Source organism: Xiphophorus maculatus, chromosome 10, assembly GCF_002775205.1.
Source record: "Xiphophorus maculatus strain JP 163 A chromosome 10, X_maculatus-5.0-male, whole genome shotgun sequence".
Lineage (NCBI taxonomy): Eukaryota > Metazoa > Chordata > Actinopteri > Cyprinodontiformes > Poeciliidae > Xiphophorus > Xiphophorus maculatus.
This window is the reverse complement of record NC_036452.1, coordinates 5599138-5615354: the sequence shown is the minus strand read 5'-3', so window position 1 is coordinate 5615354 and position 16217 is coordinate 5599138. Positions and strand designations below refer to the sequence as shown.

General features: G+C 39.2%; 2 protein-coding genes across 7 annotated transcripts in view; one reads left to right on the top strand and one right to left on the bottom strand.

Annotated features, from left to right (window-relative positions):
* The window catches only part of plce1 (phospholipase C epsilon 1), an 84041-nt gene extending 77314 nt beyond the window's left edge, over positions 1–6727 (top strand). For 3 of the 5 annotated variants that reach the window (XM_023340966.1, XM_023340965.1, XM_023340968.1), the window contains 7 exons: positions 120–238; positions 534–662; positions 750–938; positions 1897–2094; positions 2204–2416; positions 3089–3200; positions 5245–6727. In XM_023340966.1, coding sequence (XP_023196734.1) covers positions 120–238; positions 534–662; positions 750–938; positions 1897–2094; positions 2204–2416; positions 3089–3200; positions 5245–5444 — 1160 coding nt within the window. In that variant the 3' untranslated portion in view covers positions 5445–6727. Of the gene's footprint in view, positions 1–119; positions 239–533; positions 663–749; positions 939–1896; positions 2095–2203; positions 2417–3088; positions 3298–5244 lie in introns of all 5 variants that reach the window. The other 2 variants (XM_023340969.1, XM_023340967.1) reach the window with 1 other exon arrangement.
* Positions 6728–11189: 4462 nt separating this feature from the next.
* Positions 11190–16217, bottom strand: part of LOC102228210 (protocadherin-15-like) — a 295528-nt gene continuing 290500 nt past the window's right edge. For both annotated transcript variants that reach the window (XM_023340889.1, XM_023340890.1), the window contains exon 45: positions 11190–12541. In XM_023340889.1, coding sequence (XP_023196657.1) covers positions 11783–12541 — 759 coding nt within the window. In that variant the 3' untranslated portion in view covers positions 11190–11782. The remainder of the gene's footprint in view (positions 12542–16217) is intronic.

The window sequence follows — 16217 nt, the reverse complement described above, 5'->3', positions numbered from 1 at the left end:
AAGCCATTATACATATAGAAAATGTTAGATCCAGTCTTTCACTGTCATTTTCAAGACATAATTTTAAAAAAGCATATATATCCAGTCAGAGTATAGTTATTGTTTTTTTTGTGTTTTAGGTTACAGGCATGTTCAGTTGAGAACGCAGCATAATGAACATCTCGAAGTCTCCAGCTTATTCATCTACAGCCACAGAACAGAGGAAGGTCCCAAAGGGGGCGCCACTCCCTCATCTTTGGTAAGACTTGCTCAGGTCTGGTGCTGAGATTGCAGCGGTTCAAACAAGATTTGATCGCTTAAGTGCACTTGTAAAACTTCAAAGCCTTCATAATGACACATCCTCATTAAAGTTTAACAAGTGATAGACTGCAACCCAGGAATGTTCAAAGCAACTCCTGCTGGCCCAGTCAGCAACATCAAAACTCGCTTCGGTTTGACTTTCTCGCTCTGAGGAGAGTGTCGACTAAAGCAGAAATGTCATGTCAGGAAGTTTCATAACCTGCCGTGCTGTGCGTGGCCTGCTCTCTCTACAGCTGTTTAGTTCAGAGGAGAAGCGTGTTTCAGAGCAGCACAGGGTGACAGTACATGGGGCTCCTGGTCCAGAACCCTTCAAAGTCTTCTCTGTAACGGTGCAGACCACGGCTAAACAGCTGCTGGACATGGTATGTGCGACAGAAATTAAAAATAAAAAAGCGACTGAGGCAGGAGTGAAAGAAATAAACACACGTTTGTCATTTATATGTGTTCAGGTTGTGACATCTGGAGAAAACCCTTTCTTGTGTGAGGAGAAAGTGCCCCTGCTGAAGGAGCGCAGCGAGGTGAAGCGCTGCGCTCAGTATCGGCCCCTGGCCCCCGAGGAGGAGGTGGTCAGGCTCGTCAGCAGCTGGGACACAGACGATGGATATGTGGGGAGGATCTGCATCAAAACAAGAGAGGAGGTACAAACAAACTGAGCAGCATCCTGTGCTTTACTTCATCTACATGGTGTAATGTAGACTCTAGTGCCCTCTTCTGGTTATCTCTTGAAAATGCATTTCAGAGAGATTGAGATTCTAATGTTCAAAAATTTTATGTATTTCAATGATTCTGTTCAAGAACAAAATAAATTATGTAAAATCATTGTGCACAGATGGATTTGTGATCAATAAACCAATATCTGGTTTATTGATCATGGTATGCCTGATCTAAAACATATGGAGAATCTACGGAATATTGTCAAGTTGGTACAGCAGATCAAACATCGCAGACAAGCTGAAGGCAGCTATTAGAGCTACATGCGCTTTATACCATTCTGTATTGATGCAGCTGAAATGACACTGATAGTATCTATAGATTTCTTTTTTTTTTCTATTTTTGAGTCTTACTCTTCACTTCTGTGTCCTGCTGCGATCACATTTGTGGAGCCTCAAGCACTTTCAGCACCGTTATATCCGAATGATTCTGGTTATGACTTCTTTCTTTTTTTATTCTGTGTGTGCGCGTGTGTGTGTGTGTTGAAAGAAATCTATCTACATGTATAAATAAAGTAACCTAAAGAGCCCCAAACAGCCCCAGGCGGTATTGTCTGCATAAACAGTGCAATACATGAATGTCGTTTTCAGTCGGCTGACATTTCTTTATTGGAAATACTTTTTTTTGTTTTTATTTTTATATTCAAGTTTTCAAAAAAAAACTAAGTTTTGGTGTGTTTTATAGCTGTAAGCCATAATGATCAAAATTAACAGAAATAAACACTTCAGATGTGTCACTCTGTGTGTAATAAAAATATATAATGTCTTTTCTTCCTTTCGATTTCCAAAATAAATAAACGTTTTGATCATATTGTAATTTAATTAAAATGCACCTGTACTTTGTACTTTTCTTGAAGTTTGTTTCTTGTTGGTTTCATTAATTCAGAACCTTACTGACAAAATCACTGTCCTTGAGAGAGAGGAGGAGCCGACAGTGGCAGGGAAAGACGCAGCAGGAGGTGGTGGCGGCAGTGGAGGAGAGGATGAGATGTTCTTGGTTCAGGTCCATGAAGTTTCACCAGAACAGCCTCACACTGTGATCAAAGCCCCGCGGTACAGCACGGCTCAGGACATCATCCAGCAGGTGGGTCCCTAAGAAATTATTAAAGCACATCACACAATTCCAGCTTTATGATTTCTATATCATATTTTTTTTCTCTGTTGTCTGTTTTTTTTTGTTTTTTTTTGAGTAGACACTGTCAAAGGCAAAGTATTCCTACAGTATTCTGTGCAATCCCAATCCCTGTGACTATGTGTTGGTGGAGGAGGTCGGCAAGGAGGCCGTTTCTAAGAAGTCCTCTGCCGCCAAGCCCCTTCAGCGGGTGCTGCTGGATCACGAGTGCGTCTACCAAGCTCAGAACCGCTGGCGAGGCGCTGGAAAATTCATTCTTAAACTCAAAGAGCAGGTAGCTCGAAACACAGAAAGATATTTCCAGAACAAGACGCTTTTTTTAGTTTTTTAGCTTTCAGTGTTTCATGCTTTGTTTTCAGGTGATGTTTTTGTCTCAATTGTGTTTTCCCGGTATTATTGTTTTATGGGCAGAAACAATGTGTGGCTGCTACATGTGTTCTTCATCCTTGTGCTTCTACTTGTTCTTGCAGCATTACACATAAAGCAAACTGTTTCTCATGTTCTAACGTGCTGTTCAAGCTGTGTGTTACTTTTTTAACAATCATAATTGCTTTAGTGTACCTGCTGCTGCTGCGTTTGGTTTTGTGTTTGTGTTCGGCTTCCTTTCCATGTTTTTTGTGATTTATTATGCATTTTTAATGAGCTTGTAAACAGCTTTTTCTCTCTGCAATTTATTTATTTATCATTATTTTTGCATCTGACACATTTTGCTGTGAAACTGGAAATAAAGCTCGCTAAATAAAGCTTAAAGTACATTTTTAAGTTCCGTTTAGTGTGCTTTCATTCACAAATAATACATATGTAAAACAGCAAATAAATCAGGTTACCAAAAAGAGGGGAAAATGAGAGGAAACCTGGATTCTGCCTTTATATCGAGGAGATTGAAATAACCATTTGGGACATTTCTTATTTTGTTCCTTTAACACCAAACCCCTTCTTCTTCCAGTTGGTGCGGGAGGACAAAAAGAAAGTGATTTCCTTTGCCAGTGAGCTGAAAAAGTTAACCAGTCGCAGCCGCAGCATGACGACAGGCATGGCAGCGGACGGCCCCACGCAGAGTAAGGATGAGCGAGCTGCATGCTGTGTGGCTCTGACAGAGCTCCAGGAGTGAGGCTCACAATTTGCCTGGTGTCTGTGCATGGAGAGGCAACAGAGGTACTGTATGCTGTCTATAACCTCTAACATTACATAGAACTGAGTGCTGGCAGAGACATTTCGAGGGGTTCTTATACTTGCAGCTTTCATAGGTACTGACACCAGTGAGAACGATGTGCAAAAAGCCTTAAGAATTAATAAATCACAAATTTGAAACCAAAAAATATTTTAAATCGGTACATAAATTTAAGTATACCTCTATTTTTATTATTCAAAACACAATTTCCTTACTTATTGCCCTCTCTAAAAGCTCTTTCAAATTAAAAGCAATTGAAAAAAATGTTTTATTTATAATTTGAGCAGAGTTTCAAAGTTGTATTGAGCAATCAATTACATCCCATTTCCCTGGGGTATAAATAGCATGCAACACAGGTTATTTTTTTCTCAGCCTCTGGCTTGATGAGGACACAAGTTTTTCCAGTCAATAAGAAGCCAAGATTTTTCAGTGATCATGACAGTAAATGGGGCAAAATGTTCTCCAACGCTCACTGTTAGAGAAATGTAGTAAACCTTTGCATGTAAGGGTCACTGAGTGTCCTCCCAAACATACCTAAAGCAGCCTTTATGTATGTTTGGTATGAAGTGAAGGTTGAATTTCCTCACTGTCTGGCAATAGTGTCTACTCTACAAGGTGGAGAGTCTTTTTTTAGGCTTTAGGAGGAGCCTTGTTATGGTATAAATTCTGGTTACATTTTTTCCAGAAAAATTCAAGAGTTCTTATTGAGTCTTTCATTATCATTGAGATATGGCTAAATCAACATAGAAATAGTTCACCAGACAGAATCATCTTCTTTCCATAACCATCTCAGTCTTCACACATGCATCTTGTGGAAAACTTGTGGGTTGACCTGATGAGAAGAAGTCTTAAATGGTTAAATTAAAAATCTCCATTAATTGTCAGAATAATCAATACTCTACCAAAATAACCATTACCTGCAGCTCTAAGTTAGTTTATTCTACTGCTTTTCACACATTTTTGCAAGGAGTGGCAATAGGTGCAAAGTGTTCCATATGTTCTGTTACTTTGTTACTGAATTACCAAAAGAGCATGAAACGTGTAAATCATGTTGTGATTTTTGGTCTGAAAGAGGTTTATTTCTGGACTCACTCTTCAGATTGTTTGAGTGTTTTGTTCTGAGTCAGACATGTTGAATGAAACAAAACTTCATTCCACCAACTGAAAATCAAATGTAGTTGATACGTTTATTTTGTCCTAACCTGCAAAGAATCACCCAGAGACAGAGATTAGGTTTCTTTTCATTTCTTTTCTGCAGAATAGGAGAATTGAGAACAGACGCGACGAATCGCTGTCAAACACTGTCTGGACTCAATTCTGCCAGATCTTTCTTTGCATTTCTCTTTATTGTATAGAAAAAGGAGGTTGGGCTTCTTCACACAGTCACACAGAGAATTGACCAACCGTCTTTACATTCTGGAACCTCCTATGGACGTGCCCTTACAAGGGCATGTGACTGACCACAACTAATCAGTTACATATGGAACTAATAACACATGAATGTTTTAATGTTTTTAGCTTCCAGGCAAACATCCTTAACAAAGTTAATAATATACTACAAAAGATTAATAAAGTACTACAAAAGAAAGAGAAGTTAAGTAAATATAAAAAGAAGAATACTATGAGAGTAATAATATAAAAAGAATAATATGAAAAAATAATATGAAAAGAATAATATGAAAACATAACTTGTAAAATAAACTCATAAGTAAATGAACAGGAGGATAATTTTTCTAACAGTAGTACACTAATCACCAACAGTATTTCAGTTTCACTTTCTAGCGATAATCCATTTCTCATGATTGTTTTTATTTGCTGTGTGGTTTTGATTACAGTGCATATCCGTGTTAGACCTCTGTGGTTGTATCGAATAAATACATAGATTTTCCATTCTAAATATAAAAATAAAAGGCAAACTATGTTCTCTGCAGGGTATCTGTCTGCAGCTGCAGGTCTGAAGGCGTGGGTGACTGAGGGTAGGGTGGCGGCTGGAAGGTTCATCCAGGGTTCCTCTTTCTCCTCTTCCTCCTCCTTTAATAGAGAACTCCAACTCTTCCACCCTCCCAGCTGCTCGCTGACCCTCCGAGTTTTGAAGCTTCACCTCCTTAGGAACTGGAAGATCCACAAATGAGATCCAGGAGGAAAACTTGCACTGACTACTCATAAACTTGGAGGAATTTTCTGTTTTCCCACAATTTCTGAAGTGTTTCCATGAGGAATTGTAGATTTTGAGGTATATTCTTCTTAAGGTGAAGAATGCATAATAAGCTTGTTTCCTCAGTTGGTGGAATGATGGACAGGAGTTTGGGATTCTCCCAAGTGTCTGTTCCCATTCCTCTTTGTTTATAGTGATTGTTTCGACTCCAGAGATGGTCCAGAGTATCATGGGCAGCTGTTTTTAATTGCAGTCTTCAGGGACTGTAAATAGCACTAAAATATTCCTCCTGTTTCTGATGAGCAGGAGGAAAAAATCCCAGAGGGACAGTTAATTGACAAATAAGTGTGAGTTTAAACTGCTAAATGAGCTGCTCAATGGATAAATGTTTCTTATTAGACACAAATTATTTTGTGGTTAAGATGGTTCAAAGGAGGCAACTGATTTGATGTAAACTGATACTCAAGTAGTGACAGATGGAGGAAGATCTTAATTAAAATGAAGGATATTGTAAGTAAGGAGATTTTATTCTTCCTCTCTTGGGTAAAGACATTACAACAGAGGCAGACAAGCGGGCTTGTTTGGTTCTTCTTCTCACTTTTTCAATTCTGTTGTGCTGTAAGAGCACAGTTTGAGGCAGTGAAGTAAACTTTTCCACTTTACTTAGTCATTCACTAATAGAAGCTGCGAGGCTCCAGGCAATTTGTCGAACACTAAAATACCTGCACTAAAAGCAACAGTACACATGGCAGCATCCTAGAACAGCGTAGGTGTGCACTGTGCAATATTGGTTTCTGTTTAGGAGCAATTGTGGGACCTTTTGTTGCTTAACTTTAATATGGCTGAAGAATGCTGCAAAACTGCCTCAAACTTCTGTTTGAAGATGTTTTTAAGGAGGATTTGAAGCTGTGGCACAGAAAATTTAAGAGCTCACATCTCTTGCTACTTACCATTTTGGCAACTAACGCAATACCTTTAGGAAAATATATATTTTGCAGTACTATTGAGAGGCCACTGTACATCTAAAATCTGTGCAAATTTTCATTTCCCAGTTTCTCAATCTAATGTGTAACAAGATTTTAAGTGGAGCCGCAGTCAAATGGTTCCTATAAGTTCATGTTAAGTTCATGCAGCTGAATTATGAGTTCAGCTCATAATTTTTTGTGATTATTCTCCTAACAGCATTTTGCACATTTTATTTCTTTTATTTGTGTTAGATGATCATATTGTGTTTTGTTTTCTTTATTTTGACCATTTTGTGTTGCTTTTATTGTGAACTAAGTTTTTTTTTTATTTAAAACAGAAGAAAATGTGAGATTAATTTTATTTGAGTTGTTCATATCAATGTATCATCTGAGCTTAAATTTTAAAGTTGTTGGACATATTTTTGTAAACAAATAACTGATAACTACAATCCCCTTTGGCCAATTTTTCCCATTTTCATCAGTAAGCTTTTATTACTATTTATTTTACTTAGAACTGTAAATGTAAATGTATGTTTGACATCTGATTTGTAGATATGTCAGGTCTCCCTCACATATTTCTGATCCAACCTAAAGAGTGCCTCATGATGTAACTTTTTTTTCTTTTGTTGGTAAAATTAAGTCTGGAGATGGAAACAATATTTACTCCATCATTTTCCCCGAGCAAAACATTGTTGGAAAAGTTGAAAAAAGAAGATGTAAATATGGATAAAAAGTAAAAATACAAAAAACATACACATGACAATTTCTACTAATGTGGTTAAAAAGCTGTTATTTAATTTGATCGACAAACTGAGATTTGCTTTCATTGTATTTTTTTTTTTTTAACCAACAAAAATTGCTTGCGTTTCAGTTGAATATTTTGTTCTTCAAAAGCAAAAAATCTTTAGTTGTTTTGTCTGGGTGGTGATTTCTGGTGAGAGGAACACCGATTTACCAAAACATGCATACCAACCCTAAATGGCCACAAGTAGATATGGAGTTGAATTTACAAACCACTAAATCGTCAAAGCTTTCGTGGGACAAATCATTCGTTATCTCCTCTCATAAGTTTTTTGGTTAAATTCCTGGTAATAGTTTTGGTAAGTCCCTTACTAAGATTTTTAACTCGCATTCCAACGTTTTACTGACCGATCGTGTACTGACTTATTAGCGTTTAAATTTCAAAAAACCTCTTTCTCCTTTAGTCTTCATGTTATCTGGAGCTAGCAGAGTGCCAAGTAAATTAGTTAGAATTTTAGTGCAATATTGAAACAGTTTCTTCACTCTCTCTCTCTAATTTTATATATTTAACTGTTGGCCTTGAATTATTGTAATTGGTCAGAATTGATTTCATTTACACACAATGATTATCATCTGACAGTGGGGAGGTCTGGTCCCAGAGGCTTCTGGTAATTAAGGTAGATGAAACACTGAGCCCAGAAACCTCAACTTCATGTCAGTGATAATGAAGCTTTAATCCTTGTATCCAATCAGACAGCTACAGATTTGAAATTAAACACAAAGAAAAGCCATTATGGCAGGCAAAAGATAATATTTTATCAAGCGACCATTACCTGCAGCCTCCCTGGCCTGGATGAAAGTGATGTCAGTGCAGGTAGGAAGTGTTTCTGTTAGGCTGTAAAACTCTGTGAGCAATCTGGGTTTTCACACATTCACATCTTGCTTTCCTTCTTCCTAACCTGTAGACCTCATTTCTGAATGTGATGTTGTTGTTTTTTTTACAACCTGAGAGAACTGTTTGTTATTTATTTTAATGTGAAGCCCTGGTTGGCAGTTATGTTGTTTCTGTACAAGTCCCTGTAAGTAGTTTTTATTTTTTATTTATTTTTGTTAAAGAAGAGGTACATCCTTCTCCTTTAACTTGACTCAAACTTATTTAGCCATGTAAATATTTTTATGTAAAGTTTTGTGCAGTAGTCATCCTCGTGGCATATTATCCTGCAGTTACGCAGTAGTGTATGTTATTGTCATATTTTTCTTTAATGTGGAAAGAAAAGATTATTTACATTTTGATGTATTCTTTATATCCACTGAACTTGACATGTCTTTGCTTGTTGTCGGCTGTGTTGCATCTTTAGCACTATCTCCATATAACATTCAGTATATCATCTACCACCCACGATCTGCGTTAAAACCTGTCATAAGCACATATCTATTTACTTGAATTCCTGAATGGATAGTTATTGATGGCTTTGTCACATAGCAAAATCTGAATAAAATTCAAATATTTAATGATGTTGCATGTTAGGGTGTTTTATGTAAGCACAACGTCGGTGAATAACAAATCAGTTTCACTTTAGAATGATAACTACAGAAGTATGCCTATTTAAAGATATTCCTGGATTTTTGAATTGGGGTTGGTTGGAGAAGTTATGGATTTTTATCTCACCTGCAATTGACAGCCTTCTGAGCCATTTTGGTTTGGAGAATTAGAAAAGTTTTCATGACAGATTTTTAAATATTATTTTAATATAGAATTGCTACTATTTACACTAATCTATATGTACTCAGTGTAACATGGAAACTATGTAAAACTATACTTACCAGTGGCTCTGTGTTCTCCTGTTCCAAACTCAGGCAATACTGAATATACATATGCAGGTATGCATATGTATATATGCATATGACATATATATATATATATATATATATATATATATATATATATATATATATATATATATATATATATATATATATACTTTAAATGCAACAAGAGTGGTTTTTTTTTAACCCCGACTGAACATGCAATAAGACTATTTCACAAAATCGATCTGTTTGTTTGAAATATTGAAAGGACAAGCTACAGCAAAGGGACAGCGATCAATCTTTGAAAACAAACGAGCTGTACTTAGCTAAACTTTAGGAGTGGAAGCTCCAAAGTCTGTTGTGGAGTAGCACAGGATATTTCTTTTCCACTTGAAAAGAAAATCAAAGAAATTATATGGATAATAGCATCCTAGCCTACGCACCTTTTATTGTACCTAACATTTTCCATTTTAAGGATTTTACTTGTCTGACAAAATGCTACTTTAAAAACAAGATGCTGGCAAATTTGTACCAATCTTAGGTTGGTTCACACAAAAGCATTCAAAAAGACGTAAATTCAGCACAGGTCACAGTTTGGACATACTTGTCAATTTGTTTGTGCCTGTATGCCTTACTCCCATGTTGTTTTGAACAAAATGTTCCATTTAGAAAAACAAATATTATTGTTCAACTTTAGTTTTGAGTTAAACATCATTTTACTATTATCCCAGCTTGTAGCCTAATGAGCCAAGCTTAGTTTGCCATCTTCTTCAGTGTGCCACAGTGGACACGGCTTTCAGTGACATAATCAGGTCATTTGGTTGAATCCATAACAGTTGCTCAGACGTGCCCAGCCTTCCAGAAAATGTTTGAAATATAACTCTGTGGCTCAGTCAGCTATTTCCATTTAATAAGGAGCGCTCTGTGTCAAATACCAGCACCAGTACAGCTCAGTCTTTCGAGTCCCTTAATGCAAAATTATGCAGTCATCAAATTAAATTACCAGTTTTAAAACCTGGTAATTCTGCAGGTTAATGATCCTTCCTCTTTGAGACTTCAGATGAAACAATTCACTTTAATGTGCTTCGCAATTAAAAAGTTAGGCCACCTATATCATAAGGAGCCTTGACAAGGGAGATGTGTTCTGTTAAGTGGATCCCACAGGAAATTAAACCGAACCCCTTCCTGCACTCAGGATGGGCTTAGATCTCACTAAAAACAGTCAGCTGTGAAAAATATATAGAAAACATTAGCTGATTTTTATTTGCAATGTACCGAAAGTTTAGCACATTAAAGGAAATAGATAAAGCAAAATTAACTTTTAAATAAGTCTTGCTGAGTACTTGAAGTTTCTCGGAGTGTGTATTCTTCAATCTTCTTCAGATTCTGTATTTTGTCACAGTATTTGCCAGAAGACCGTCAAACAAGGTCATGGAATCGGTCATTTAAATTTCTTACAATTGCAGGGATGCTGAAGCTACAGGTTTTTGGGATAACAACGACCCAAATGCATTCAGTGACATTTGGCAGTAGTGCTAGCTGAGGCCTCGTTTACAAGCCATGTTCACTCATATTTTAGTAGCATATATATTTCTAAATGTATCTGACAGATTTTTGTTTTTTAATTAACATTTTTAATCAATTTGGGAGGGAGCATTTAGAGATAATCATATCTGTGCAATCAAATTACAAAAATGGCTGAATAGGCGAAGTGGAACACTTTGCGACCTGCAGGTAGTAACGCGCTTCATTTGCATTTAAAGAGACAGCACCAAAATTAGTTGCTCTTAGATATTATAGGTCCACAGTAGAACCTGTGGAGCTACAATGTCAAGGATTTAAGACCAAGGCACTGTAGTTCCACTTTATATAGACCACAGTTGAATTATGTAAATGTGAAAAGAATTTAAAAACATGATATATCCACATTAAAGTTATAACTTACTGCAATTTGTATGTGTTTGTTTGCTTTACTGCATGAGAGGTTGAACTGCCAGCATCTCATTGATCTCAAAATAATTTCCACTTTAATTGTACATAATCAACATCATGTAGAAGACATCATTAATTTTTTTTACTTATTAAAAATAGTATCTGTTTTATTTTTCTTCAGGCAGTTAAAGTTCTTTTAGTGGTGGGCATTAGCTGTTATGTCTTCTGCAGAACACACATTTGTGCAGCACCGCAGCAGCCAACAAATTCATTTTTCAACAGATTGAAACTTTATTTGGATCGAGTCTGCCAAGCAGCTTGACAAGAATAAAAAGGCAAGTGTGAACAATACAAGACTGCATGTGTCAATGAAATGCATCAGGCAAATTTACGTCGAGTTGCACCATTGGCCATAAACCTGAATGAAACAAGCACAGTTCCATACAGACACCAGTCGCTTAAAGGGCCATTAAAAAGAGTCAAGTTTTCATCCCCTCACTCTTAAAGTAATACGTGTTACCACTGTAGGTCCAGTTTTCTGAAGGTGCTGCAGCTCTCAGGTCAGCAAGGCTGAGGAGATGCACAGATTGAAACACAGAAATTACAAAACAGAGAATTTGCTGCTGAAATTGCAGATGGCAAATTAAACCCCATCTCACTGAACATAAATTAAAAGAAAAATTATTTGTTTTATGTGATACCAGTGATTTGAATGCCAAGTCACTTTTAGCTAGTATAAATCAATTGATATATATCTTTGCTGTACTGGAGCATCTCCATTAGTTTCACAGAGAACGAAAAGAAAATATACTGAAAACATTAAATGAACTTGGCAATAAAGAACGAGCACAGTGGCGCTGGACTCAGTCAGAGTTTGGTCATGGGTATGTGAAGGTTGTTCCAGGGGCCCATCCACAACTCTTCCTCATCCGATTGTGTTCTGTCACTCGGGCACTCCAGAGGTTCCCTGGAAACGGCCTCAACGCCGCCGTTTCCGTCCACCTTTGACTCGAGCTCACCCTCTGCTGGCCCGTCTTGCTCTGACGCGCTCTCGGGCTGCTCTGTGACAGCCAGTGCTGCCGGGAGCACGTCGGGTTTGGACATTACGCTTTCAGGGCCTGTGTTGCTGGTGCTGGTTGACCCCAAGGACACGCTGGATTGTCGAGTGTTTAACACATTCAGCATTTTGTTAGTGTTGGAGGAAGAGGAGGTGGCCGTTGCTGAGGCGGCCCGTCTGCAGCTCTGAAAAGTGCTCAGTGTGTTGCGCCCCTCTCCTGCTTGCGTCTTGGTGGTGTTCAGGGGCACTCTCTCCTCCAACGTGGCAGCCATTTTGTCCAGTTTTTTAAAGTGCTTGGCCAGCCGTGAGCTGAAGATGGGAGAGCTTGGTTTTAGATTGTTCTTTGTGGAGCTGGCGCTCTGGGAAGGACCTGAAGCGTTGACTGATCGTCGGGTGCGCACGATGGAGCCGTTCTGAGCCACATAGATCCCGCCGTTGACGTTAACGTGGCTGTTGTGCGTGGTGGATAAACGGCTGCGTTGGGTCTCTGGCATGCTCTCCTCACCGGTGGAGCTGGTCTCGTACTCTCGGTCAACCATCAACTTGATCCGCCGCTTTCTACCGCCAGGCTGAAGAGAATACACAAATAACTTTTAAATAAAAATCAAAAATATGTTGAGTCAAATGGCTCATTGATGAAGATGGCATGATTTTTTTTGTTTGCTTCTTTGAGGAATGGTGTTTGGGCAAAGAAACAATCTACTTGGTGCATCCGTCTTGATATGGGCTCCTTTGTGTTATTATAGCCAGGAAATAAGTCCATTGAAATTGTAACTTCAAATGGTTAATGTTCTGTTTGTTACACTGATGTACAGTGTAACTCTTTCTGCTTTTAATTTGATTACTTTTTGTGACATTTTACAACAAAATTATGTTTTTCTTTTGGAACATATACAAGCAGAACAGTCAAACTGATAGATTGCACCTAAAAGGAGAGCTAGTTATAACTGCAGCACTAGAAGTATTTTGTATAAACAGTGCAAGCAATAACAGGTTGATTAGCCGACACCAGATAGTGAGTTTTATTTTTCTTTCATTTTTAAATTAAATCTCCCACTAAGGGACTTGCTGCAACAAGTGGCTGAATGGATATGTCAATATCTGGTAATTGAAGTATTTCCATTCTCCAAAAGCAGAATTTCTTTCACTGCGGATCATAAAGTGATTTTGAGCATTTTAAAGCAGCCTTTCATTAATCTGCTGCTTAAGTTTTAATTATAATAAAGCACAGACATAATCATTTTGAGAATATGGCACATAAAAGATTTTACATTTTATCCTCCTTGCTGTTGAAGCTTAGAGTCAGCACTGCTGCTCTTTGCACACACACACACACATGACGCCAAACACTGTGCAGGATGAAAAAGACTTGTGAAAAATAAATCCAATCTGCTTTCACAGTGTGTAACCCCTCACAGTTTTTCCACTTAACCTTGATAGCATGCGAGAAGGAATATGTTCTGTTTCTCTCTACAGTGGCAGCATCTTTTCGCCCTGCAGATAACAGATGTGGGGAGAGCGGACTGATCCCGGGAGAATGACGCACGCAGAAGGAGAGATGACGAATGAGAAAAACTCTGCTACAAAGAGAGATCAGTGAATAACAATGTATGAGCTGCAGCAGCTACCGCCGAGGCTCGTTCGGATAGCAGCAGAGCTTTTTGTACCAGAACGACAGGTTGTCAAATACGGATGTTAACCTGACACAGATTTTTTTTGTATAAAGAAAAAAATGGTGATTGGAGAAAGGGGGTTTAAAGTTAAGAGGAAATAAAAGATAGAGAACAGCAGATAAGAGGCAGTCGGCAGTGCAGCAGAGGACATGCTAGAAATTAAAGCTACTGTGAGCATAAATCACAGCAGGCGTGGAGGACAGATTACAGCAGCAGATTCCACTCAGGTAATAACTGCACACCCACAGCAGGCCTTCTCACTGGGTCCTTACTTAGTGGCGGAGCTTTTCATCTCAGGAGGGGGGCTCAGGCCTGATTGGCATTTCAAGCAGCTGATTCATTTCCCCAAACTTCATCCTCCTCTTTGTGTCTTCCTCCACTTTGGCTGCTGCTTTTCTCTTCGTCTTCTGTGTCTTCCATAATGGGCGACAAATCGTCCGAGGTGTCCATCACACCTGAGCCGACGTGGATTGAACTTCGCCTGCTGGCTGCGGACTTTCTCAGTCTGACATTCCCTCCCCTCCCTTCCTCACTGTTGTCTTCGCTCTCTTTCCCAGACCTTTTATAAGAACCAGAGTCCCTCAACATGTTGGGGCTTGGCGCTGTGGAACTTGAATACCTTTTAGAGTCAGTGCTGCTGTTTCTGTGTTTGCTACTTTTTGAAGCATATCTTTGACCTTTTGACCTTTCCCTGCTTGATTCTTCCTCCTCGTCTTCACTTTCAGTTCCTGACTCCTCGTAAGAATCGGATATCTCCTCGTCCTCGCCCCGACCTTCATCGTCGCTCTCCATTTCCAAGTCCGACTCGTTGATTTCGGTCTCCGTTGTTGCCGATGAGGTTGGGCTGCTCCTGTCAGACAGGCTGAATTCAGATGGAGACTCTCGGCTGCCGCTGCCTGTTTCCGAGTCACTTTGCTCGGTCATGCTGTCCCTGCTCCCCGTCTCTCCCTCCCACCGCCTCGCCGTGCGTCTTCTGGCAGACACAGCTGCTGAAACGCTCATATCTCCTATAGAGCCGTACATCTCCCTGCTGTCGCCTCCTCTCTCCCTGCTTTTCCTGTCGCTCCAGTGTTCATCACCAACCCTGGTGGGCTCTTGCATCCTTCTGGCTAAGGAGATAAGACCAAAGGCCTCGTTCAGCTTTTGTTTTGCTGGTGCAGGCATACTTGCTCCGGTGAACATCTGGAAGTAACTCCCATCGATGACCAAGCTTCCGTCCAGCCCTACCAAGCCAGGGAGCTCTCTCCCATGCTCTGGCCGGTTGCCTCCTCCTTGCACTGCTGAATTTTTCATCCGACCGTTAGTCATGCTGTGTCTGCTGTCTCTTCCCCAAATTCCCAGCTCTCCTCTCTGCTCTTTTTTCAAACTGCTTTCCACCGCCTCATTCTTTCTTCCTTTTTTATTTTCCGACTTCCCTGCCTCCCGATTCCCGAGGCGGACATCTTCTCCATCCTTTCCGTCTTCCATGGGCCCCACTCTGGCTTTGTTCCATGGTAAGTGGATGGCCGGAGGTTCAGCAGATGTGTTCATTCCCATCACGGCCTTCAACCTGGCAGCTGTGCTTGAGCCTTTCAGCTTACCACCGTCTTGTTGTTTTTTGTCACCCTCAGCCTCTGGGGCTCCTGGGGTCTTTGTCAGAGGTTGAACAGGTGGAGGATGGGGATTTTGGTGGCCAGTCTGAGTGTCTAATCTGTTGCCTTGAAACTGTCTCCTCACCTGTCATTGTGATGATACATATGTGGATTAAAGCTTTTTATTTTTACAAAAAACTTAATTTAATTAAAAGCAAGATCAAAGACAAAACTTTTTTCAGAGACAAAAACAAGCACAATCTAATAGACACATTTTTGGCTTTAATCTTCAAATATTAACATATTTGAAGAAAATCCAGGTTCATTGTTGGTGCTGCAAACACGAATAAAATAACATTGTTCACCGCTACATCCAGAACAAGAAAGCGAGTGGATTTTAAACTGATCTCTTTGCTCAGGATGCTGTGGAAACGCCTCAGTATGACAGTTTTTACAAACTTTTAGTTTGTGCTCAACCTTTCAACCGTACTTGTCTAAATGCAAAGTTTTCCTATCGGCTTTTTGCTCTTCCAAAATGCTTTGCTATGGATGTTTCCTCCCAAAATAGCAGTGCTCTGCTGATTCAGATCCTGTCAACTTTAATCCTCTGCTTTTGATCCCAGGAACTCAAAAGGTTCTTCTAGACAATTTAACCTGTCTGGATGATGAGCCTGATGATGATATCTCCTCTCTGCTGTCTTATTTCAGCCTTTTAAACGTCCCTCCACTGACTGCTTTAGTGGGACTTTAATAGTATGCATTCACTCCTCCACTTCAGGCTTGCAGAACATTTCAGTAGAATTGGGATGTGAGCAAAATGGAGCAAGTAAGTAACTTCAGTAATCATTGCAATGATTGTATTTTAAACTGGTGTTCGTAATCCTGGTTTGTTTCAAAAGCACTGCCTAATATAAATCCAGATCAGTTCAACCTTTCGCAAATTTTACCACCATTTTCTAGCAAGCAGTTGTCATTTTATCACTATAAACTTCCATTTTGGA